The sequence below is a fragment of the Pezoporus occidentalis genome, unplaced genomic scaffold (genome assembly GCF_034315485.1).
Source record: "Pezoporus occidentalis ecotype Australia unplaced genomic scaffold, CSIRO_AGI_Poc_V1 ctg22, whole genome shotgun sequence".
NCBI lineage: Eukaryota > Metazoa > Chordata > Aves > Psittaciformes > Psittacidae > Pezoporus > Pezoporus occidentalis.
In genome coordinates, this window is record NW_026914072.1 from 2,496,454 (window position 1) to 2,523,924 (window position 27,471).

A 27,471-nucleotide genomic window follows, 5' to 3' on the forward strand; every position below is an offset into this window, starting at 1 on the left:
CACCCCAGATCATGTGTAGCATGACCCTTGAGCTGGAGCATTATCTTATTATTAGCTTAGGCTTCCTCTCATCCCATTTATTTTCTGAAGTCCCCATTGCCTAATTAAGCATAGCACTTTAATTAACTAAGCACACCTCTGCAGAGTGTTTGGTCTTTATGAACTGAGCTACTAAGTGATCTCCAGACATGTGATACCTCCCCAAGAGAGGCACTGATAAAAAGCACATTTATGATAGTTCTCCAAATCTTATTCCAAAGTAAAATGTAATACCAGGAGTATTTAAGGTTGCATTTCAACATAAGCAGCTAAGACAACAGGAAAAACAACAGCGTCTTCAGAAAACCCAAAATCCTGCTTTAGTTCCTAATCTAATCTACAAACTGCTATTTCACAAGTACTTTGAATGTCAGTCCATTAGCAAGAAAAGTTCAGAAGTATTGAGGAAAATAAGGAGCAAACCTGCAGAAGTGAAAACAACAACAGGATATACATTTCTAGATAAGTCAAACATGGGCTCAATTGCTCCAGACTAACACAAAGATTAAATCAGTAGTGCATGAAAATACTAATTGTAAGCAAGAAAGGCAAAAAATTTCAACTTCCATTCAGTACAGTCTGCTGAATACATCCGAAGAGTCCCTTATAAAATATAAACCCATTTGGAACTACATATGAGAAAAGTTACCTGTAACTCCTGTTCTCTGATGGTGTACATCACAGAGAAGCCACTCGTGGGTCCGTGCTCTACATGCACATGACCAGCAGGAGTCCCCTAGCTAAGTCTTTGGCTGCTAAGCTCTAAAAGCACTTTTTAAGAAAAATATGTACACATTAGACAAATGACAGAACTAAGACAAAAGTAAACACTTTTTAGGGAAACCAGGAAGGTAAGAAGTAATTGCTGCATGGACAGGAAGTCTGATGGTCCACACAGCAGTAAGTCACTTGTTAACTGGGAAGAAGTTCATGACAGTCCTTCTCCTTGCACAGATTGCTGGCCACCAGCCAAAGACCTACCTAGGTGACTCCTCCCACTAGTCATATAAGCATGGAGCCCCAAAAGCACAATTATAGTTATCTTGGTATTTATACTGCGCTTATATGTGTTTCTGCTGTGACAGCCACCTTTAGAGAAAGCCCTGAAATCCACTGCAGCCAGTGGGACTCGAGGGCAGGAATCCATCGAGATTCCATGCGACTCCAGAGCAACGCAGCCAACTGCTGGCTCCGAGAGACCCCTGTTGGTTCACACAAGCATCTTCACTCAGAAGGCAATCGGCTGGTACCCAATGGCTTCTTCCCTACAACTTGACGCTTACCAGCATTAAAACCACTGTCTTGATAAAAACAGTACCTCCAGATAACAAAGAGGCTGTGAGAGACAGTTTAGGGGTTTCCCACTTTAACCAAGAATATATGGTTGTTTTGGGTTTTTTTCTTATTAGAATCCACTTCTTGATTAAATTCATGGGATTTATGCAGAGCGGGAAGTTCCGTCTTACAGGAGAAGGTAGCAGAGTTTTAGCATAACAGCCAGTACCACTGAGGTAAGACATACTAGCCCATAAACAAGCCTAAAATCCAGAACCTAAATTTGTCAAACATGCTTGCATCTTTCTTAGTTTGCACACAGTATAACCAGAACATGTAGCTCTTCTGTGTTGTATGTAGAGCTGTACTCAGTATCTTCGCTTACGAAAACATTTCAATTTTACCCTCACTAGAAATCCAGGCACAGTGCCCATAAAGTCTTCAAAATTATTACTGTCACAGGATTTGTGAGAGAAATACTGCATTTTTCTAATAGTTTAAAAGCTGTTGTATTTCTTGACTTTAATAGATTTTAAAAAACATCTCATTAAATACACATTTAGAAAATGTGTATGTATATTCTGAATTCTCATTTTCAGAAACATACCCATTCATGGGCAAAAGTTACTTCTATAATTGCTTCTAATTAAGTAGAATCCTCTCTCCCTTCAGAACATGCTCCTATTCAGAGCATCCTCACCTCCTCAAAAAGAAGGCAGCATACCCAGCTCTGACCCCTCAAGCCCCGCCCTGCAGGAAGAGAAGCAGACCCTACAGATTATTCAAGAGTTTGGTAAATATACACTTAGATTTTCCTACACAGGGTTTTGTTTGAGACAGCACAGTTCCTCTGGGCACCCTTGAACTACATCTCAAGCAGGAAAAGGCAGCATACCCCCCTTTGTCTTACCACCAAAAAGCAAGCCTATGGGATTGTGCCCGATGTTCAATAAGCAGTTGGTAGTGCTAGGAAACCAGTGAACTCTTGCCTAGATATTAGATATATCTTTTAAAGAATTTAGGAATACCTAAATTCCAGAGCAAGGTCTTCATTGATTACTGCCTTCAATGGTCAAAGTCTTCTCACCTACTTTAAGCTCTTGATTGTTTCAGGCTTTTACAATAAAAATGAATCCTGCTCTGACTAAACCCTAGAAAGTAGCTCAGGTATGAGACATCTGCATTAAGCATTTAGAATATTTGGTGATTAATGTGTTTCCCTATGTGCATTTGGTTTCAATGAAGCCAGTTTTAAGTTGGGAAGCAAAAAACAACCCCAAAATTCATACTGAATTACTGTTCTCCAAGACTGCACTAGCAGCCAGATGCAAAAAAAAAAAACTAACCAAAAAAAACCCACCAAAACCAAACCCAAACCCAACAAACCACAAACCCTTCTTTCCTCCAGTAAGCGTGCTGAGCAATCCAGGCTGCTTCCGTATTTCAGAAAAGTTTTATTTGAAACAAATTATTTATGTATTTTGAAAAATCTTCACCTCTACAAGTATTCAGATTAACCTCTGATGAAGACCAGGGTACAAACAACACCTGATTCACAATCAAGAAAGCACAGCTTAAGGCATCATTTCCTTTCCATACAGCTGAACTAGTTAGTGGACATCCCCAAACTGTTCTATGGTATAAAACACAGAATAAAAAAAAAAAAAAGGTAGACCTAACTTACACAAATTTTCAGGACAAAGTTAATCTTATTCCCCTAATATTTTCTTTTAGATCACCATTTTCACAACCATATCTGTTCACTATTCTAACTTAACAACATATCACAAAAACAGAACAGGGATATTTACAACACCCTGCAAGACAAACAGTACAAGGCAAATACATTTCTGACAACTCAAGAGACTTAGAATCAACAGTAAATATAAATTATGAGAATTTTATAAACAGATGCAAGCATATGTTTATATCAAGCCAATAACAAACAGGAATTCATTAATCCCTTTACATCAATCCTATTAGAAAAAGTTGCAAACTGATATTTATAGTATTGAAAGCATCCTTGAATGCAGTTACCTCTGTTCTGGACTGCTGTTAGTAGGCTGCAGAGCTGAAGAAGCCTCTTCTGTAACCTCTGCATTCTCTTCTACTACATATTTACAAGAAGCTTCCTGCGAGGTAGACAATTTTCCTTCCTCACTTAGAAATAAAGAAAGAAGTTATTTAAGTTTACTTGTAGGGAAATTTCAGGCAACAGGAGAAAACTGGGAGACACATCTGTATTTCACATGCAAATGGATTTGAAGTTATGATTGCAACATGAAGATCAAGCACATGGCTCTAGACTTTACAAACACCTACTAATGCACCGGTGTTTATGTCCATTAAAACTTGGCTGGGTAAAAGGTCAGGAAATACAGTGATTACAAATAAAAATAAGAAATAAGGAATGTGTGTGATGCCTGAAGTGGTAACAATCACAATCATGGTCCTTTACTATACATACCGATAGGATTTCAACACTCTGAAGCCAGAAGTACGCAAAAATGGAAGAAAGTATAAAAGAAATCAAGATTCCCTCAGAAACTGGCATTAATAAAGTCTGTCCATGGAACACATCAGCAGAATCATTAACTCATCACCATCTTCATTAATCTCCCTAATAATTCCACAGTAAGATACGATGTATAGGTTATGAGGTACTAAAACTGCAGCCCAGACTATTTAATGAACATCCCCAGGGAGACAAAACCAAACAATTCCGTGAAAAAGCAGTACACTCACACTACAGAGAGCATTACCATGTAACTAGGTAGCCTCAAAAATAATTAGCAAACACTTGCATTTTGCCTCCAATTCAAAGCTTTTCTGCCTCTATCCTATACACTCCCGCCTCAGCCACACCATCATGAGTGCATTATGACAAAAATTTGACCATATACATGCAAGAGATAGTTGTAAGGTATCTCTGAAGTAGAAACAAACATCAACCTTATACTTCTGTGGCAACAAACCTATTTATGCAAGAAATTACGAACATCTTAAGGCTACTGATTTTTCATCCTATTCTTACATTCCTCCTTTCAACTGATCCTTTAAATTTCTATGAATCCTTTTTCAGCTCGTGCCTCCTTGTATCTGCAGAGCCTGCAAGAAACAGTGCTTTACACTGCAAACTCTCATGAAGATCCACTTTTCCCCATCTGAGCTCTCCATCTCATTTGCCTTAATGCCCTTTGCACTTATTTGAAATAAATCACTTGCCACCATCACCATCAGAAATGATCTCCTAATTCTTACTTTTTAAAAAGGCATAGTCTCTATTAACATTCCTCACTTCACTTTTAAGTCAATTCAGAAACCATATTCTTGGACATTGCAGCTTTGCACAAAAAAAAAACAAACAAACCAAACAAACCCCAGTGTGCTTATGATGCTTCTCCTCCCCTCAACATTGACTTCCAACACCATCAGTTTTCTATTGGCAGAAACCTATATAAAACTTAGGTCTGGAAGCATCCACTTTGCCAGGTACACAGGCCAGAGTAGGACCTCCTCTTGCTACTCATCTCTTAATCTAGAATCCTGCCATTATTTTATAAATTTATTCCAAAAGAAACACTACTTTTCTATCCCATTTTTGTTTTGGCGTATTTGGAAGTTGAAGAAAAAAACCACTTGAGCATTGACTCAGTAAGAGACCGCATACCTCTATCACAGTAGAACAGCCTCTGTATTTAATACCTCAGCTTTCAGCTTCCTACATTCCCTTAATCTCCCCTTACCAACCAAATCAAGATCCCAGAGTCCAGTGAAAATTGCTACATGTTTTCAAGATGTGACTGGACAGAGTGCTAGATAATTTCACCTGGGATCCCTTTTCCAGAAAAGGTTGGAGCAGATTATCTTTTGAGATCCCTTCTGACCTGGGCAATTCTATGATACTGCCTCCCTTTGAATCTCTGTATCCTTTCAACTACAAGAATTGATGTGCTAACACCACAGCTCAAGCAGGAACTGGCACTACATGCTGACTCGTCACATTAATTTCTGCACCAGTATCAGAAGTCACAGAACTTCAAAGTGTGGGTGAACTGGTGGTGTTATTTATTGCTTTGATGATCAAAAGGATGGAAGTGAGAGTAACTGAAAGCCATCCAAAACAAATAGTACTTATCTAATAACACTAAGTAAAATGAATTTCAAATAAGAGCAATGAAAGAACAAACACTGGGAATTTTTTTCTACTGAAATGGACTTTTTTTAAAAAAAAAAAAGTTTCAAGATACACAATTTCTTTTCAATCTTTAAAGCTAGAATAGGGACAGATACTAGGAAATTATCCTAAAATAATGAGAAGATGGTTGCATGTCAAAATGCTAGTTGTATGTTCCGATTTGTCAAGACTGGGAAAGGGCAGGAATACACCAGCTGAAATTAATACAGGCATAATTATTTTTGCAGGTCAGACTTAGTAGCTTCTGTTTCCCTACATAAAGATTTAATGCTACATAAAAAGCACTTGATCATTAGATTTAAAGTCATAAAATCTGAGTAGGCAAGATGGAAAGGTGCTTTATTCCCTTGAAAGGATCAAATGTTGATATATACAATATGGAATATAACCATATTGTAAGTCAGCTATTTCTGAATCAAGCACTTTGTATCAGAAGATACCAAAATTAAGGAGTTTGTTCTTCTGGTTATTCTAGAATTCTATGTACCATCAGATCCAGAACAGATGTGTTTGCTTTTCTGTTCATGATGTGTAGGCTTTTTAGAAGTAACACTGGCTCCTGTTTTAAACAAGAAACGACTTTAACTAGTCCAGAACAGATTTAACACCATCATCCATACCACCAACACTGATCATCCCAAATGTCTGACAAGTTACTCAAGAGCAGTGCCTGGCTCGCCTTCATCTTCTGTCCTCCATCCTCCTATATGAAAGGGATGGAGTTCCAATCCAAATCAAACAATTCTGTGCAAAATTCAAAAAGCTTAGCTTTGACATGCTATCAACTGCACATTAAAAGAGTAACTGTAAATAAAAAAAAGAACACAATAATGCGCATTAGGGTCAAAAGTTAGCCAGTCTTCCTCTAATAAACTTCCACTAAAAGCTTGATAAGGAAAGCCTTATGTTATAATAACTACCTGAAAGGAAAATTTCAAAACAAGTACTTTGGAAAAAGGTTTCTAGTTAATGCCCCAGGAATTACCACTTGTAATGAGATTTTTTTTGATGATGTGTAGTGTTCCATCAACAGCGCTTATTTGACAAGGGTGGGAAGACAATAAATAGGTACGCTCACCTTTTGAAAACAGCCGTTTCAGTTTTAGCATCTACAGTAAGGCTCAGTGTCTCCTTCATGCTGCCGTTCATTACTGTTTCAGTTACCTTGTCTGCATTTTCTATATCGTCCTCTCCATCTGAGCTGGCCTCCATGGCAACACTTCCTGGGGCTAGATACACAGAAATAACTTAGTCCATGGCTCATTATCTAATGAGGAAGCATAGAAGTCAATACAACCAGAACGAAATTTTTGCAGTTTTGTACACTTGAATTCTTCCTTACAGAGAAAGGCACCTTTCTGCAAACCCTACTACACACATATATGTATACAGAGAGAAAAAGCTTAAACACCTACAGATGCTTAAGTCAGGTTCCATACCTATTTTTTTTTTTTGCTACTGCAACAGGTTTGCCTGAACAAGGCTTTAGCAGGATTACAGAGATGTATTATTTTTCTGTGCAGTTAAATTTGTTACACAAGCCCATACAGTACAAATGTGACAGGAGGTTTTCAAGTCTTTGGGAAGTCAGACGAGCCTTTGGGAAGTCCAGTCTCCCTGGACTTCTCATCTGCACTTCTCATTCTGTCTGTTATACATGTATAATACATACAAAAAGCTGAAAGCCAAACACGCTAATTAACCAGTTCATAGATGAAGAAAGAATTATTGCATCCATAATGAAGGTAACTTGGAAAGAGATGAGCAGGAAGAGAAAATTTTAACACACAGAGACTACTGGCCTACTGCCACATAGTAGGAGACTAAAGGCTACCTACCACTCTTCTCAGGCATCAGCTCAGCTAATAAAGCACTGATATAGGTCAGGATTTTTTAACAGAAAACACTCAGCTTCTTTTGTAATGCTTTTCTGTTCGTGAGGTGCAGGCTTTTTAGAGGTAAAAGTAACACTGCCCCCTGTTTAAAACAGGGGAGTATTCTAACTAACCGTGATCACCCTAAATGTCTGACAAGTTACACTGGCTCTGGTTTTAAACAGGAAATTCTTTGACAAGTCATTTTCATTACCTGTCAGAACAGAAGCAGAGCCAAATGAGAGGTCTCTGAAAACCCAAATTTTAAAGTTCAAGCTCTTTTTGGGTATAAGTCTTAAAAATTAATCTGTTTGCATTTTAGCATACTTACTCTCTAGGTGTGTTGCAAGAGCAGTTACATTTGCACCCAAGGGATCAATTGGGTCTGTGTTTGTTTCCATTTCCACAGGAGAATTACTTCTTAAGGAATCTTTTGAGCTTCAAACACAAAGTAAAAAAACTTTAGAAACACTTCTAAACAGCAGAATTAAGTGTTCTTAAAACAGTAGTTTTAGTTCTGTATCAAACCTATGAGGCCTACAACTTTACTGAAACTGAATGACAGCAAGTTTGTTTGCAGGAGTCATGGGAAGGCATGCTGAACAGAAGTTTAGTAACGCAAAATCCACCATACCTGAACTGAGTGTGTGTGTTTGCTGATAGGTTTATTTTACCCTTTATTTAGTTTGATTACAAGTAGTAACAGACATGTCCCTGATAAATAAGACCTGGCTCCTTGTAGTGTTTCCAACATGACATGAAACTGACTTTCTAAATGCACTCTTTACAACTTGAAAGACGGTTCTCTGCTGAGACTGCCAACACAGCTCTCACTGTCCACTACAGAAGTGATTTCTGTAGCATAGCTATGAGTTTTTCATTCTGAAGAAACGCAAAAGACAAGATTTGGCCACTTGAAACACTTTCCACCATTTATAGAATGTCTTTCTAGTCACTAATGTGGCAGCTCCAAGACTTTATTTTCTAAACCCTTAATGCTGTCATCAACGTATCTGCCTCAAGCAATAAACTAGTTTACACTGGGGTGTGTGTGTGGGTTGAATAATTCATTTATCTCTAAGCTCTTTAATGCCTAAACAGACAGTTAAGAGCCAGATAATAGGAAGAGTCTGATTGGAGAAGGAATCAGTTCTTGACAGCTAGTATTTGGCGACATAAAATCTACACCTATATGATTAAGTATTACACAGCAGACTTTGGTTATGTTTTATGTGGAGTTCAAGCCAAGAATGGAAAGTGTACCATAGGAATTCTCAAACAGTGCAGAACTGTCTAACCTAAGTACCACAGCTATATAACCATGCAAATTTAAAATAAAAGCGAATACTGACAAAAACCCAAACCTATTTGTCTTATCCATGAAACAGAACCATCACAGACACTTTATGACCCTTACATCCAAGATTCAACCCTTCACCGGGCTCAGTTTAAACTAAAAAATTAATTAAAAAAGAAAAAAAAAATCCAAATTCTGGTCAGAGATCAATATTAAAAGACCCAAACATTCTTTAAAAACCCTCTGAAACAATGACATATTAGCATTTGCCCATCCTACAGACAGGGGGCCCTTTGGACACTACACACCTTGTATTCCACCAGAACACTATCAACACAGGCTTGGGTGGAGATAGACACCCCAAGGAAACCAAGCTTGCCCTGAATCACTAACATTCTTACCTCAAAGAGGATGCAAACTCGGAAAAGGAAACCCAACCAGTTTCTTTTGCTGGCATAGGTTCTTCAGTACTCCACACATCAGACCCAACAGAATCCAGACTGGCACCATGTGCTGTCTCCATGGGTACGTCAAAGTTAGCTGACCAGTTTGGTGCTGAAAAAACAAGTTCATTACGAAGAAATTTAAATAAAGGACATGAGCGCATATATGCCCAACTCGTTGATTCTCTAAACGTACATTCCAAAAAGAGCAGCAAAATTCATAACTAGACTTTAAAGCACATGCAGAAGAATCCTCTTTATACTGTTAAAGATGAATGATTCCCCAAAAGGGAAATTCTGCTAATAAAGCAGAATTTTAAAAATAGTAACTTGGAGTGTTCTGCTAAAACCTGATATAGCTTCTCTGAAGAACAAATCTAATAAACTGTATTAGATCAGAAGTATAATCCCACTTCAGTCTTTAACCTAATAACATTTGTTATAATTTTTCAAAACAGGTATCTTTAACAATAATTAAAAAAAAAAACAAAACCTTAAGAGCTTTCAACCCTTTTTTTGGTTTCCTATGCACATTTTCCTAAACACAGAAAATTATCATGTCAACTTAGACATAGACAGTCTCTAAAATAATTTCTCATGCACTAACACCACTGCTAAGTTTCAGAAAAGTTTAAGGCTTTTTACAACCTAAAATACTTATTTGGATTTTAAATTTTGGAGTAACTTAACAGCATCTAATTTAGGATAGGTCAATTCAAAAATACTTCACCTACCCAAGGGAAACATTTTTGTTAACACTTACATACAAAAAACCAGGCTGTAAAGGAAGCTCTGACTAGCAATTAGAAATTCCAGCCCAGACAGATATGGGAGGAGACCCACATGGATCAAAACTTGTTTGACACACAGATGCCAACGACACCAATCTGACAAAAGAAAAGAAAACCCTTAACTTTTCCTTCTATTTTAATGCAATTCCTTACAGTCTAGATAAACACAGGGTTTTTACCTACTGGTGTTGCCAGTTTAACTAATGCCAATTTAGTCCTCTGCAAATTTAACATGGAAACTTTAAAACCAGTTACATCAGTTAAGTTTCCACATAAGAGTCTACTGACTCACATCTTTCATTCACATATGAAACCAAACCAATGCAAATTCACTTGGCTTTATGTAGGAAGTCTTTCAGAGAGCATTCTTAGATGAAAAGTTGGTCTGAAAGGCTTCCAGTAAAAATAACAAGGTTTTAGGTTTGACAATTAACCTATTAGTTTTTGCAGGCATTCAAGATGTATTAATGCTTACATTTCATCCTTCCCTTTCCAATTCTTCCTTCCCCCCCCCCCCCCCCCCTTTAAAGAGTAGAAACATGCATTTTAGAGAGACTAACTTGACTCAAGACATGTAAGGAATTAAAACTTGACAACATTTGCCAGTCGTTACCCAAAACTACCAAGTCCACCACTAACACTTTATTAAGATAGAATAAAAATGGTAAATGAGGAAGCTACTACAAAATAAGACTGCTAACACTTCTTTAACCCAAAGCAGATGGGAAAAAAAACTACATACGTTCACTTAAGTCTACTTCCATTTTGTCCTCTGTATTGGTGTGTGATTCAAACAAGTCCTGTTTTGTTCCATCCTCTTCTTCAGAATCTGTACTTTCTTCACTGTCAGTGCTGCCCGAACTTAACATACAAAGAAATAGTTTATATTTTGCATTTAGTATCAGACCCTAGCCACAACAAAATACTGGAGAGTTTGAGGCTAAAGAGATTACAGCAGCTATAATTTCTGATAGATTAACAGGTATAATTTGTCAGATGCTAATATTCCTCTCATTTTTCCTCTCAAAAAACCCAGGACTAAAGGATTTTCACTTGATCATGTGAAGAGGCTGTCTCATTTCCCCCCACGTTTAAGACAAAGACTGGTTCTATTTCTGACATGGAAAAGGGAACAGAAAAGGAAAGTAAGGAATCAGATATGTTTACAGAAATTGTTGGTCTATTTTGTTTCTTCACACTAAACTGAAGCACTAAAACACAAAACTTTGTTCAAATTATATCTAACAAGATATAACTTGACTTACTGCAAAGTATCTAACAATAAAACTAGTATATCTATTTTAAAGTATCTCCCAACTGTATTCCAGTCCATCCTTTCTAACTACATACATGCTTTAAACACTACGGGCATCCCTCTCTTTCCTGGTGAGCACAACACAAAAAGCGTGGTAATGTGACAAGGTAAGGAAGTTCCTGAAACGCATCACAGTAAGTAGCCACAATACCATCAGACAAAACAATTGATTTTGTACAGAAGGTATTTGCAACATCCATTTCAAAGGTTGCAAGGGAAGAAGAGATCAGGTTTGTGACTAAAGCCATAAGAAGGTCAGAAAAAACAAGACTACTGTGGAACAAAGTTCAGTAGATATTATGGGAGGCTGCAGAGCTCTGAGAGTTTTGGGGACCAGATGCTCTTTCCCCTCAATGCAGCTTCCTATGTGGGTTTGTCCACAATCACTCCAGTACTTAGAGTTGTCTGCAAGCTCTGCGGAGATACAGAGCTGGACTGTCTTGCCCAAGACAAGAATCATACAATGGTTTGGGTTGCAAGGGACCTTAAAGCCTATTTAGTTCCAGCCCCCTGCCATGAGCAGGGATACCTTCCACTAGACTAGGTTGCTTCAAGCCGTGTCAAACCAGCTTTGAACACTGTCAGGGATGGGGCAGCCACAGCTCCTCTGGACAACCTGTGCTAGGTCCTCACCACCCTCACATGGAAGAGCTTCTTCCTAGTATCTAATCTAAATCTCCCCTTTGTGGGTTTGAAGCCATTCACCCTTGTCCTGTCACTACACACCCTTGTAAAAAGTCTTTCTCCCGCTTTCTTGTAGGCCCCCTTCAGGTACTGGAAGACTGCTGAGCAGGAGGAATGGCTGAGCAGATCTAAAAGCAGTAGGTAAAAAAACAACACCCCAACAAAATTAACAAAAGTTGAAGTACAGGAAGTGCTGGCTAGGCAGGGCAGCTGTTGTCACACCTTGCAGATAACGGCTGGAAGACTGATAGTAGTGCAATCATTCTACTCATTTCTCCACAGAATGGAAATAAGCTAGTTATGCTGGACAGCCTGTGCTAAAAGTCAGCTTGAACCAAAAGACCTGCTCAGTACTGATGTCTCACTGTAGTGTTTACATGAGAGAAACACTTCTCACCTGGAACGCCTCTGAGACTCTGGTGTAAATGCAATATGTTTTTCTTCCCAAATGTCTTCTTCATCAGAGCCACCATCATCAAACTGCTGTATCCGCTCCTTACAGCATGCCTCAAACAAGGCTATATTGCCCTAAAGATGTCAAAAGTAAAAAAATCCGTATTTATGATTAATCATTCTACTTATAAAAAGTGTAAACACTTTTTACACTATATGCCTCTTCTGAAAAGAATCTTAAACCAGTAGGGGTGGTAAAAAAAACAAACAAAAAAAAAAACCAAAACCAAGCCCAAAACTTTTCTCTAAAAGCAGCAGGAAGACAGAATGTCTTAATGACTTAAAGCTTGTCAAGAAAATATTCAGTGGTGCTTGTTTTACTCAAATACTAACAAGCTGAGTGGACTATCAAAGAATAGCTAGGAGTTTCCATCATGTTTAAGAGCAGCATACAAGAATGACACTGAAATGCTTTTCAGATAACCAGACCACCAAGTACTCCAGCTTTATTTTCCGTAGGGGGGTTCATCGCAGCTCAACTGACAAGTAGTATCTAGAGTGGAAGTCTCTGTCCTTACTTTCCTGTCACCGCAATCCCACGGGAAGACTGAAATAGCTTCTATCTGTAAGTGTGCAACAGGCACAAATCAAATCCAAGCCTGTTTTTGAACCTGGCCATACAAATTCAAAGCAATTTTCTTGAATAATGATCTCAAAGAATCAAAACAGTGTCTTCCAATTAGAAAGTCTCAAGACACAGGAACAAGGTAGGGTAGTTATGTTCCAAATGTTACACAAAAGAGTACATATAACAACCACCGCCAAAACTTGAAGGCTGCACTGAAGTTTAAAAGAGTAGTTCTTCTGAGAGTACAGGAACAAATACTTACACTTTCATTCGTATTGAGGGTAAAGTTGATGTCTGAGACCCGATCAAAAGAAACACTATAAAAAATAGCAGATGTATACAATAAAACAAGATGTTGCATTATGACATGAAGACATTTAATTTCTCTTATGTTTCTCATTTTCCAATAATCTAAAAACGTAAGATTAAAGACAAAGTAGTTTCTAAAATTAACACAGTCAAATTCCACATTGAGGAGGCCGGGCATTCAAGTGTGAAATACATTAAACAAAAATACAAGACAATGTTGTCTCTACTCTATATAGTTAGCTGTGAAAATTCAACAAGCTTAAACAAATGCAACTGAAATAATATACGCAAATCTCAAATACTATACTGTTACGCACTGAGAAAAAAAAGTAGATCTCAAGAGTGCCTATTCTGACTACGTTCTACCACAATACAGCTCAAAACCCTGCAAAGATCTATGTTACAGTTCTTGTACCTTCTAGCTCTATACAAGGACCTTCTCAACAGGAAGAGAGAAAGTGGGAAATGTAATATCAACTTCTCTTTCCTAAAGAAAAAAAAAAAGATTTTTTTTTAACCAGTCACTGGAGTCTTTTTTCCAAACCAAACACTAAATACTAGGTTTTACACATCCTCATGTATTAAGTTATCAAGCAGTTTCACTGCAGTGATTACAAAAGTGTCTTTGACTAAGACCTGCATTAGGCAAAATAATTTTCTAGGGGAAGCAAGGCTATAAAGTACCAAGGGCACGATCTTAAAGAAATTCCAACTCCTACCCTTGTCAAAACACAGCTGCTTCTATCAAATTTAAAGAGTATCTTCAGTTGCTTCCTCTCCCATCATATCTTAATCTCGGAAGATTATGTGGTATAAAAAGGCAGCAATGCTTCTTAGATGGCACATGCAAGCTTTAGTGAACCATTGCTTACTAAGCATGTTTCACAGAAGAGCACTGAGACACTTTACTGTATTTTACCCTCCTAGAAACTATCTTGAAGTGATGCTTTTTACCCTTATCTGTATGTTCTTGTATCCCAAGACATGAATTCTTACAAGAATCAGTATCAACTCTATTTTCAGGAAGAACTCCCATTCTTTCCTGTTCCCCTTATGGCATCAGTTTATTTAGATCTTTGGGGGGAGGGGGGGGTGGCTGTTGGTTGGGTTGGTTTTTGTTTTGGTGGTGGTTTGCTTTTCTTTCTACCTGACTTCTTCTCATTTCTTCATCACTTACCCTATTTGTAGAAATAAGTCTCAACTGTCTTGACCTTGAAAACAACAAGATTTACATGCCCTTCCTTAACTCTCCCCTACAGAAAAATACACTCACAGACGTGTTGTTCCTGTCACCTTTTCCAGGAAAACTTAAAAGTAGAGCTATTTATCTTTTCTGGTACACAGATTCAGCAGAGGGGGAATGGGAAGAATAAAATCACTTCTGAGGCACAGAAAAAGTGAAAATGTCCCCAACAATGCAATGCCATTGGACTGGCAGACCTTACAAAAGATACATTATATTTTAGCTATTTATTCACAAGTGCTGTGTTTTCATGTAGGCAAACCCAGGACATTATAAATGGAAGATAAGCTGTTGCTTTCCTCTGTAAACTGTTCAGGGAGGCTTCTATCAATGCACACAGATGATACAAAAAGACAGGACCGACTGACAATTGCCCCACATCAGTAAAGGCTTGTATTTATCCTCAGCAAAAATACAGCCAAAAACACAGTAAGAATGGAAACTCCCAAGACTACAGTCAAAGCCAGTATAACATCATACTCACTTGCCGATGTCATCTTGATCAGCAAACTTCTCATCGTTGAAGCCAAACTGGTCAATAAAATTGGACGTCATTTGTTGCATCTGATAATCAGAAAAGGCCTGGCAACCCCAGGACCAACGACAGTGATATAATGATTCTAACAATACTCTAAATCCTAACTTGCCCATTTTGCTCCAAAGAAATAAAAGTCTCTCTAATCATAACAAAGGACAGGAAAAGGATTTGTCTTAACCTCTGAATTTTAACTGGTAACACTGACTACACACCTAGTTACATCTACTGCCTTGAAAGGTAATAGCAGCTCTCAGAAAGAAAGTTAAATCTCTAGTCCTCCTGTTAATCTCTAGACCTCCAGTTAATCAGTGCGTTTCCAAATGCACCTCAAAACCAGTGAAACACAATACACTAGATAAAAGATAAAGCTATCTTTGTTCAAGATAACATGGATTTATAAATGGTAAGGATTAGAAAATTACATCATATATAGATACTACACCACAGCTGCATATTTATCATGTAGTTATCACTACATCAGTCTCAGTCACACACACCAGCAGCGTCTATTCAGTATGTAGAAGAAGGAAACTACTGAACATTTTACATCTCAATTCAGTGTCACTGACTCAACTGTGCTTTTTTGTATTTAATAAGGATGCCAGTGTCACCTGCCAGCTGATGGGTATATACCCATTAAGGTACACATAGGCATGTTCTCCTATCCATAACAGTAGTTTTTGTCCCTTATTAACGACAGCCTTGGGAAAATGATCACACATTCTCTAAGGACTTCTAGTAGCGTTATTTCCATCGGTAAAGTCAGCCAGTGCTAAGATATCCCAAGAAATACAATTGCCAACTGTCCTGGTTTCTTGCCCAGGGAACTAAACGCACAGAGTATATCGCCAAAACCCCTGAAGAAGGTGGTAAAGCTCAAAAGTCTGGATTAAAGCACTGTGAAAAATGGACAAATAAGGAGATCTACAGAAGGATGATCAGGGCTGGAAGTAGGTCTGAATAGCCTTTGTAAGTGGTAGGGCTAAGCCAGGCCAAAGCAAGAACTCTTTTCCATTTTGATCCTAAATTTTAAAAATCTGATAGTTCTGATCAGGCCTTAATACTCATATAGTCAGCTTATCAGCATTACACAGGTAGACAATCAATTACCAGCTGTCTTACCTATAATTCCTCTGCTTTCCACTAGTTTGAACTCTCCTTTCCTGTAGAGTATATTCAGTATTACAGATATTAAAAAGTGCATGTGACTGAAAGACATTAGTGAGAATTACCTCCATGGGAAGAAAAAACCCATGTAAGTTAAACAGACTTGTTCTGTTTTACAAAAGGTGCAACACCATTCACCAGGATAAACAAAATTAAAGACATGAATTTTATTACATCAGTTAGTTACAAAACTAATGTGAAAGCTTATCACTATGTCAAAATTGTATACAGGAAGTACATGAAACGCAGTTCTGAACTGTTAGCATATCTCGGATCCTAGGCAGTACCATTCCATTCTCAAATCTCCCTCTCATGTCTTTTCAGTATGCTTAAGAGACAAGAAGTGATATTGAGCTAGTGGAGAACAGAGGAGCAATGCTTTCCTGGAGTAGGCATTTCCAGAGCCACAGCAAGACAGCACATTAAATGCCGCTGGCACAAGAAACCTTACAACCCAGAACAATGTGACGGAACATTTTCAACAGTGTCGGTTTGGAAGTGTTATTTAGAAAAGGTGTCTCTGAATAAAAGGGAGAGGAAAAAAAAAACCAAAAAACCTTCCTTTCTGGAACAGAGGGTATTCATTAGAAAACAACAGTATCAAACTAGATTTGGAAAAGCCATAGCCAATGTAATTCTGCACAGGCAGAAGTTAAATTTGACAAAAATAAATCAAAGATGAACAAGTTCCTCAGTATTTTCTCCCCTTATCCAAATCCTAATGGGACCAATTGAATTTTAAAAATCTAGCTCCTATTTCCTCATGTAGCTACTGGTCTAGAATAACATATCCTAGCTGAAGCCAGAGGCACCTTCATGAATGAATTTGTACAGCTGGAGAATGCTCTAAGTAATTTCAATGCATTTCCCATCAGTGACTTATCTTGGCTAGTATCATGCTTTCTTCAGAAGGTCACTTTAGAAAGTATATTTCACAAGCAGAGTGGGGCGGGATGGGGTGAGGGGGAAGACTAAAAAAAGTGGTGACAAATTTGAAAGAGAGAGTACTTCATCTGCATTTCTCCAGATTAGCTACCTGGATTTGAGGATTTTACTTTCTCACTGGAGCTGCTACAGATACCACCCAACTTATCAAGTTTGTAGTCAGGTGCACCTTACACGCACAAATAAAAATAAAATCACTGAATCAGATAAAAATGCATCAGATTCTTAAAACTTCAGCCACCACCCACAACTCACGTTTTGACAAGCATCTACTAACTATCAAACCATAAGATGCATAAAGTTCCAAAGCCAGTCTTAGACTAGGTATTTACTACACAGGTCTTAGTGAGCGCTGAAAGATTTTGATTAATAATGTGTTTGGTATAAGATCTACTGGCAGTCATGTGCCATGTGGTTCCCACTTTCACCAACTGTGAAACAGTTGGAAGAGATGCATATTACAAGTAGGACAGCACTATTACAGAAATGTTGTCATTCTTCATCAAACTGGCACCCAGGCTCTCCATAATCACTCACTGCAAAAATACTCTAACATCATATTAAACCTGGTGTAGTTATCCATTAGTCAGCTTGAAAGCATTAAAACTTCAAGATGGACACAAGTCTGGCTGATGGGAAAATTCCCTAGGCATTCTTCTCTTTTTCATAGTGCCAAATGATAAATAACTATCCTTGAAACACTCATAAATGAGTTGACAAAAGCATATACTGCATTAAAAAATAAGTGATCAAGTTCACTGGAAATTTAGTTCCAGTGATATGGCTATGTATGCTCACCAGGTACCAAAAGTTAAAAACACTCAAGCTGCTACATACAACCTATAGCAAAAGCAAACTGAAAGCCAGATTTGCTTTCACAGGAATTCAAACTTGCCAGAAAACACAATCAGAAGTCACCATTTCAAACTTCTATATCTAGTAAGAACTAAAGTTACTATAGAAATCACGTTTAACTTGGCCAGACAACTGGCATGTAAAATGTGTTTTTAGGCACAGTGAGCAGAGACAGGCATCCACAGCATGATCCAAGACTAACAACTGGAAGGAACACCAAGATAGAGACATGTTAAAAACCATACCTCTCTGATCACAGTTGTGCGCATGCTAATCTAAGTTTAAAGTAAAGCCTTCTAGATTTGTATTTGCTTGTGACAGAAATAGAAATTCCACTGCCTTTTTAAAAAAAAAGGCAAACTCTTATTTATTTTTACAAAGAGCAACTTAATGCTGTTGAAAGAATTCAACTCACCTGCTGCAAAGAAGAATCCTGTGAAAAGCCAGTTTCTTTAAAGTCAATTTCATCATCACTGGAAGAATGAATGTGGCAGGTAGTAACCTATACAAAGGAATTCAGTCATTTGCACAATATATGACAGCCATTCAAGTATATCCGTACTATCTGGCTGAATCTTCATTTTTGTACCAAAACAAGAAACAGTTATTTTTAGTTTTCCAAACTGCTACACCACATAAAACAAGTCCCTGGAATATACAGGGTGATATGGTCCCCCCTGAGCCTTCTCTTCTCCAGACTAAACACCTCAGCTCCCTCAGGTGTTCCTCATCAGACTTGTGCTTCAGAGCCTTCACTAGCTCTGTCACCCTTCTTTGGACCTGCGCCAGCAACTCAGTATCTTTCTTGTAGTGAGGGACCCAGAATGAACACAGGATTTGACCTGCGGCCTCCCCAGTGCTCACAAGCAGATGATCATTTCCCTGGTCCTGCTGGCCATTGCAGCAGAACCTTTTCTTAATTCGAAAACTGCTCTGCAGTGGTCAAACCTTCTACCAGAATGCCAATTAGCAGTGGGAAAAAAAAAAAACCAAAAAAGACACCCAAACAAAACAAACCCCAAAACCTTCCTGTAAAGTCCATTACAAGGTAACTGAGATAGTTATAGAATCATAGAATCGCTCGGGTTGGAAAGGACCTTAAGATCATCTAGTTCCAACCCTCCTGCCATGGGCAGGGGCACCTTACACTAAACTGTGTCACCCAAGGCCTCGTCCTTGAACACTGCCAGGAATGGAGCATTCACAACCTCCCTGGGCAACTTAATCCAGTGCCTCACCATCCTAACAGGAAAGAATTTCCTTCTTATATCCAACCTAAACTTCCCCTGTTTTAAGTTTTAACCCGTTACCCCTTGTCCTGCCACTACAGTCTCTAATGAAGAGTCCGTCTCCAGCATCCCTATAGCCCCTCTTCAGATACTGGAAGGCTGCTTTGAGGCCTCCATGCAGCCTTCTCTTCTCCAGGCTGAGCAGAGTAGAGGGGCAGGATGTCCTTTTTATGTTGAGGACACCTGCACACAATACTCCAGGTGAGGTCTCACAAGAGCAGAGTAGAGGGGCAGGATCACCTCCTTCAACCTGCTGGTCACACTCCTTTTGATGCAGCCCAGGATACAGTTGGCTTTCTGGGCTGCAAGTGCACACTGAAGCCGGCTCATGTTCATTTTCTCTTCAACCAACACCCCCAAGTCCTTCCCCACAGGGCTGCTCTGAATCTCTTCTCTGCCCAACCTGGAGCTGTGCCTGGGATTGCTCCGACCCAGGTGCAGAACCTTGCACTTGGCATGGTTAAACTTCATAAGGTTGGCATTAGCCAACCTCACAAGTGTGTCAAGGTCCCTCTGGATGGCATTCCTTCCCTCCAGCGTATCAACCGAGCCACAGAGCTTGGTGTCATCGGCAAACTTGCTGAGGGCGCACTCAATCCCACTGTCCATGTCAGCAACGAAGATGTTGAACAAGACCGGTCCCAACACCAATCCCTGAGGAACACCACTCGTAACTGGTCTCCAGCTGGACATTGAGCCATTGACCACAACTCTTTGTATGCGGCCATCCAGCCAGTTCTTTATCCACTGAGTGGTCCATCCATCAAATTGATGTCTCTCCAATTTAAAGACAAGGATGTCGTGTGGGACAGTGTCAAACGCTTTGCACAAGTCCAGGTAGATGACATCAACTGCTCTACCCCTGTCCATCAGTTCTGTAGCCCCATCAGAGAAGGCCACCAAATTGGTCAGGCAGGATTTCCCCTTAGTGAAGCCATACTGGCTGTCACCAAGCACCTTGTTGATTTTCATGTGCCTTAGCATGCCTTCCAGGAGAATCTGCTCCAAGATTTTGCCAGGCACAGAGGTGAGACTGACTGGTCTGTAATTCCCTGGCTCATCCATTTTCCCCTTCTTGAAAATGGGGGTTATATTTCCCTTTTTCCAGTTGTCGGGAACTTCACCTGACTGCCATGATTTCTCAAATATGACGGCCAGCAGCTTTGCAACTTCATTCGCCAGCTCCTTCAGGACCCACGGATGGATTTCATCAGGTCCCATGGACTTGTGCACGTTCAGATTTTTAAGATGGTCTCGAACCAGATCCTCTCCTACAGTGGGCGCAAGGTCTTCATTCTCACAGTCCCTGCATCTGCCTTCGAAGACTTGGGTGGTGCAGTCAGAGCCTTTGCCAGTGAAGACCAAAGCAAAGAAGTCATTCCGAACCTCAGCCTTCTCCAAATCCAGGGTAGCCAGTTCTCCTGAGAGCTTCCTGAGGGGGCCTACATTCTCCTTAGTCTGTTTTTTATTTGCTATGTACCTGTAGAATCCCTTCCTGTTATCTTTAATACCTCTAGCTAAGTTTAATTCTAACGGGGCCTTAACTTTCCTAACCTGGTCCCTAGCTTCCTGGACAACATCCCTGTATTCTTCCCAGGCCACCTGTCCTTGCTTCCACTTATTATAAGCCTCTTTTTTCAACTGAATTTTCCTCAGGAGCTCCCTATCCATCCAAGGAGGTCTCCTGGCCCTCCTGCTGCACTTCCTTCTGATTGGGATGCAGCACTCCTGAGCTTGCAGCAGGTGATCCTTGAATATCAACCAACAGTCTTGGGCCCCTCTGCCCTCTAGGGCTGTATCCCATGGAACCTTCCAAAGCAGGTTCCTGAAGAGGCCAAAGTCTGCTCTTTTGAAGTCCAGGGCAGTGAGCTTGCTGCACGCTCTCCTCACCGTCCTGAGGATCTCAAATTCGAGCATCTTATGATCGCTGCAGATAGCTCTGCTACACGTTCACTTCTAAGTCTCCAGTTACTGTTGTTTTATAAAATGTACTAAGAACTTGTTTGAAAGATAAAAAAGCCCAAGTACTAGTCTCACGGCTATAGCAGCAGTTCATTATGCAAAGGGCTGTAGGACCACATACCTTCTTCCAGTACAGTGAAAGAGCAATCTTTGTTGATCACTAAGTGGCTGAAGCATTGAAAGTATTCATGAGATCAGTTATGTCCATAGCCTTCACATGTCTAACTTATTTACATATCTTTAAAATAAACTACACAATGTAGGAGTATGCATACAGACCAGATCATCTTAGCTTAGTAAATCCAGTAAGTTGACTGAAGATCACATGTAACAGTAGACCACAGTTCTGCCACCTAGGTCAGGAACTATGTGCTTAACTATTTGTACCACCCATGACTAGATTCCGCTCAACAGCTTGCTTAGGACCGAGAAATTCTGAATCAAATAAGTCTACTCATCTGCACAACAAAAATTTTAAGGCTAATCTTCAGAAAATTAGGAAAGGTGTGCTTAAGATCTTACTCTGGAGACATTATGAATCAACAATTCAGATCAGGTATAAATACTAGTTCCTAAACCTATTGTTTTAGCTCAGGATACTTTCTTCAATTTTAAGAGCTCAAACACCCAGATGTACCTGGAGAGTACGTGTCTATGGAAACCTAAGAGTGTATATATGGGACAGTACCTCTGGGAAGAAATACTGGGGGGCTGTGCTTCCGGATGTACCCACACAGCAATCGTAACTTAAATATGATTCAGTAAGACAACAGGCTCAACTTTCTACAAGATCTGTCTTTTAGTAACTTCTACATCACACTGCACTATACATTACTGCTTATCTTTGAGCTAAATGCTAACCCAAGGCTCATGAGAAGTGATCACGCAAGCAGAAACGAAGACTAGAAGTTCAGAAATTCAAAAGACACAGTATTTTCAAGGTGGCGTTTTAGCTACAGGAATTTATTTTAATGCTCTGTGTTCCTATTCAACTGAATATTGTGGAGTTTGGAGATACGTTGTAAATGAGGTTTTACTGTTGTTACATCAAGTATGTCCAAGTAAATGATCACACATCTAAAGATCTAATTATAATGTTTTTAACTATATATATCAGCTTAAAATTCTGCCTCTTCAGATGACTTGACTCTTGGCCTTGACGAAGAAGTAGCTTCTAACAAGAGGAAAATAACATTATTCTACGAGCACTATGAACTTCTTTGTATTTTTGCCATGAGGCTGTGAATGCCAGCTGTACTATCCTGGTCCTCTCCGCAAGTTGCACAGTTTCAGATTAATTTCCTATTGCTTCTACTGCCACACATTGTGTCAGCATTATGTTCCAGTTGCTATATTGTGCTGAAATAGCAAATTTAACAGACTATTAGTATTACAGACCAAATATAGCACCAGCACAAGTTAAAGAAGCCACATGCAAAGCACTCCAGTCCTGGAGAAGTCAGGTATACTCACTAACTCATCTGCTGACACTGGAACCAGCCTCTGCTTGTTAAAGTCTCCAAGTGCTTACTCTTGAACTATAGCTTTAACGTGAGAACACAAAACCTCTTCACACTTACACTTCAGTTTAGCTTTTTCCTAAAAGTGGAATCACTACTGCTGTGCACAGAAATGTAACACATGCACAAGAGAGGTATGCAAAGTATCTTAAGTAGGGTCAGTGACACATGCAATGGGACGCAGGTAGCATCTTCCCATTAAATTTACATAGGCTCATTTACACACTGTCGATAAAGCAATTTAATATCAGCTCCTGCAGTTTCAGTTTGCAATCTTCAAGCAGACAGAAGCTTTCAAGGTCACTCACTTGAAGCTGTATAGAAAACTTCCTTCTTGGTCTGAGATAAGTTATACAAACTGAGCTACTGCAAGATTCCCGTACAAAATATTAATGATACAGTGTTGAAAAGTAAAATAAAGAATTATCAACTCAGCAACTAGATGTGCTTGTTGACAAAAGCACCATAGGTAACTAGGTTGTGCTGCTGACAAAAAGAAACTGGTCCCAAGTAAACAGCCGCAATTTTGATACCTTACCCACCCTTACTTACCAGGTCCACTGTATTCCTCTTGTTAGTTTCTCCTAAAGAGTTTGTGCAGAATGTCTCCCATCGCTCTCTGACCTCCTCTGGAAGCTCTAGGGTAGGAAACAGCAAGACATCCTCAATTTGATACTACTGACAATGGAGCATGACTTTAATTTTCTCTTCTGCTATACCAGAATCCTCTTAAATCCTTAAGGATTATTCCATCCAGTTAAGTCTAAATAAAGTAGGTCAGCATTTCATTGCATTTAAGCATACATTTAAGGGTCACAGACTCACCACAAAGCCACAGAAAGGTTTGAGTTGGAAATGAAAGTTGGAAATGAAAGTTGGAAACTCATCCAGTTCCAACCCCTTGCCACAGGCAGGAACACCTTCCACTAGACCAGGCTGCACCAAGCCCCATCCAACCTGGCCTTGAACACTGCCAGGGATGGGGCAGACACAGCTTCTCTCGACAACCTGTGCCAGCGCCTCACCACTCTCACAGGGAAGAACTTCTTCCTAATATCTAATCTAAATCTCCTCTCTGTCAGTTTAAAGCCATTTCCCCTTGTGCTGTCACTACATTCCTTTGTAAAAAGTCCTCCAGCTTTCTTGTAGCCCTCTTTTAGGTACTGGAAGGCTTTGCGTTTAAGGACATCTTGTTTTAAATGGAATGTGTTAAGAAAGTATTCTTCTTTTACCCAGTAGCTGCCTTTAATTTACATTTGATTAATTTCCTCAAAATTTGATAATGAAAGCCATAAAGACAAATGTAAGGCCATTAACATTACCTTTAATGAGCTGCTGAACTTGTGTACTGTTTGGCCCCTTATCTGTACTGTGCACAATGCAGTTTGCTATCCGTGTCAGATGACCCATATAGCCATAGCGTCTTCCTCCTTCAGCCCTGTGAGAGACAAAAGGAATTCAACTGCCCACATTCTGAGCAACTGCACCACTGTATTTCATTATGCAACACTCTAGCAGAGTCAAGAAGTTACCCATGACAAATACTGCAGGGGTTCTTAAACAATAGTTGTTTTCTAAACCCGAAGGTTCCCAAAAGGCTCAGGAATTAAAGATACCAACTGGTTTGACTACACTAAGACAGTTTGGAAGACTTACTTATTAAGAAATATCTGTTCCTGAGAGTATTTTTCTAAACCCCAATACACCAAACATTCTCTCAGAGCTTTAAGTTGATGATAAGAAAAGAAAAAATACTTAAATCCTAAATGTGCTCTAGCACTGCAGATTAACATTTCATTTAGCATACAGAGCTGGAAAGGTACTACCAACTGAATATGTTTAGATCACTGCTTTTTTAGGAAGGACATTTAAGTAACATACCAAAAGCAAAATTACAAGGCAGTCTGCATATTTTTTGATAACTGAACTGCTTTGTAGACACAGAAATTGCCAGTTTTTATGATGCAGAATCACAGAATCATAGAATAGTTAGGGTTGGAAAGGACCTTAAGATCATCTAGTTCCAACCCCCCTGCCATGGGCAGGGACACCTCACACTAAACTGTGTCACCCAGGGCTCTGTCCAGCCTGGCCTTGAAAACCACCAGGGATGGAGCATTCAGAACTTCTGTGGGCAACACATTCCAGGGCCTCATTACCCTTACAGAAAAGAACTTCCTCTTATATCCAGTCTAAATCTCCCGTTTAAGTTAACCCGTTACCTCTTGTCCTGCCACTACAGTCCCTAATGAAGAGTCTGTGACAAGCATCCTTGTAGGCCCCCTTCAGATACTGGAAGGCTGCTAATGAGGTCTCCACACAGCCCTCTCTTCTCCTAGGCTGAACAGCCCCAACTTCCTCAGCCTGTCTTCATATGGGAGGTGCTCCAGTCCCCTGATCATCCTCATGGCCCTCCTCTGCACTTGCTCCTTTTTATGCTGAGGACACCAGAACTGCACACAATACTCCAAGTGAGGTCTCACAAGAGCAGAGTAGAGGGGCAGGATCACCTCCTTCAACCTGCTGGTCACGCTCCTTTTGATGCAGCCCAGGATACGGTTGGCTTTCTGGGCTGCAAGCACACACTGAAGCGGGGTCATGTTCATTTTCTCAACAACCAACATCCCCAAGTCCTTCTCCACAGGGCTGCTCTGAATCAATTCTCTGCCCAGCCTATAGCTGTGCCTGGGATTGCTCTGACCCAGGTGCAGGACCTTGCACTTGGCATGGTTAAACCTCATGAGGTTGGCATCAGCCCACCTCACAAGTGTGTCAAGGTCCCTCTGGATGGCATTCCTTCCCTCCAGCGTATCAACCGAGCCACAGAGCTTGGTGTCATCGGCAAACTTGCTGAGGGCACACTCAACCCCACTGTCCAAGTCACCGACAAAGATGGTGAACAAGACTGGATTTCATCAGGTCCCATGGACTTGTGCATGTTCAGGTTCTTAAGAGGGTCTCGAACCAGATCCTCTCCTATGGTGGGCCTAGGGTCTTCATTCTCTCAGTCCCTGCATCTGCCTTCCAAGACTTGGGTGGTACGGTCAGAGAATTTGCCAGTGAAGACTGAGGCAAAGAAGTCATTCCGAACCTCAGCCTTCTTCAAATGAGGGGTAGCCAGTTCTCCTGATAGCTTCCAGAGAGGGCCCACATTGTCCCTTGTCTGTCTTTTATTCACTATGTACCTATAGAATCCCTTCCTGTTATCTTTCACATCCCTAGCCAAGTTTAATTCTAACTGGGTTTTAGCTTTCCTAACCTGATCCCTAGCTTCCCAGACAACGTCCCTGTATTCTTCCCAGGCCGATGATGATCAGGTGGAACCATCCTATATCTGATCAAAAGAGCTGAAGTGAGAGCTCTGAATTAGACTGAATTTCTAGCCCTGAGCTATAAACTAACTAGACATTTGCTGCATCAGCTTTTTAAGGTTTCATGCTTCTAAAATTAAAAAAAAAATATTAAAAAAAGCAAAGAAATTAAGACAGACCCACTCAGCTAGACAAATCTCCCATAAACTTGAGTGAGATCTTTATAAAGTGACAGCAGTTCAGGAAAGAGATTATGACATTTCTTGATTTTCCACCTTTATAATCTAGCACAAGGTAACTGAAATCATGTTATGTCAGTGCAAGATGTCATAAGTAAAGCGTTCTTTACAGGAACAAAGTGAGAGATTTCTGTCTTATTTCTACAACTGCTTAGGTACCAAGTACATTCAAAACAAGCAACATGTGATGATGGCAAAAGGTTATAATTTCTAATACATGGTATTCCATAGAGAATGTTTGAACTGACTTGTAATTGCCTAGGCAAAAAATCTGGAATACAATTGTATCTTCTATCAGCAAATGCTTATTAATACCAGTGAAATAAACAGCTTTTTACTATGTCACACTTTCACCAGCAGAAAGCAGTCACCCTCAAGCTTCTAGAGCTGCGCAACATAAAGTGACAGAATAAAAACGCATAAAAGAAATAATCAATTTCCTGGAGCAGCTAAGCTAAAACATACCTTCATATTATCTTACAGACTTACATTTTATATTTGGAGTCGTACCTTTGCAAAATTGGATAAAGGAATGAATTACTTACAGCAGTCTGCTCCCTTCTAACAAATACATTTTCTTCTGGATAAAAAACACAATCTGAGGTTGACAACAACATCGTCCACAAATACTTGAAAACGTGAAATTAAATGTTTCATTCATCCATATAGAAAGCACGGGATCAAGAACATTCTTACTCAAAGAGTAATTTTAAGTTGCCATCTATAGAAATACCTTTCCATAATTCTCTCCTATGGGAGTCTAGTTGGACTCTGACCTCATGAGAACACAACAAAAAAAACAAAAAAATAGACATTTGGGAAAGCATGTTTTCTACAGTTCAGTTGTTACATTCCCTTTCTTCTGTACCATCCTCTTCATACATACTTGAACATACTTATTTTCAAGTCCGTTACAATAGTAGTACTTACTACATAGTTCACATCAAACAGGAAGAGGAATATTTTGAGGAGCAGACCTGTCTCAAATAACACACAGCAAAACCAGCAACACCATCCCAGCCAGCTAATTTCAGTATTTTGACAAGTTAAAGCTAACATTTAATGTTTAGTATTTCCTAAGCCTTCAAGAGAGCTATTCTACCACCTCAGGTGAAGACAGAGGTTTTTTTTCCTCCTGCTACAGTTTCAGACAATG

At 39.6% G+C, this 27,471-nt stretch overlaps 1 protein-coding gene across 12 annotated transcripts in view; it reads right to left on the minus strand.

Moving 5' to 3' along the window:
- Positions 1-27,471, minus strand: part of PPP6R3 (protein phosphatase 6 regulatory subunit 3) — a 45,397-nt gene that overhangs the window by 1,566 nt on the left and 16,360 nt on the right. For 3 of the 12 annotated variants that reach the window (XM_062620224.1, XM_062620221.1, XM_062620232.1), the window contains 12 exons: positions 24,088-24,203; positions 23,318-23,403; positions 18,410-18,496; positions 14,974-15,071; positions 13,200-13,254; positions 12,314-12,444; positions 10,660-10,778; positions 9,085-9,238; positions 7,718-7,824; positions 6,591-6,741; positions 3,782-3,799; positions 3,352-3,474 (listed from right to left, as the gene is read on the minus strand). In XM_062620224.1, the coding sequence (XP_062476208.1) occupies positions 3,352-3,474; positions 3,782-3,799; positions 6,591-6,741; positions 7,718-7,824; positions 9,085-9,238; positions 10,660-10,778; positions 12,314-12,444; positions 13,200-13,254; positions 14,974-15,071; positions 18,410-18,496; positions 23,318-23,403; positions 24,088-24,203 (1,245 nt within the window). Of the gene's footprint in view, positions 1-688; positions 811-3,351; positions 3,475-3,781; positions 3,800-3,834; positions 3,935-6,178; positions 6,216-6,590; positions 6,742-7,717; positions 7,825-9,084; positions 9,239-9,889; positions 10,014-10,659; positions 10,779-12,313; positions 12,445-13,199; positions 13,255-14,973; positions 15,072-18,409; positions 18,497-23,317; positions 23,404-24,087; positions 24,204-27,471 lie in introns of those variants that run through there. The other 9 variants (XR_009965159.1, XM_062620226.1, XM_062620223.1 and 6 more) reach the window with 9 other exon arrangements.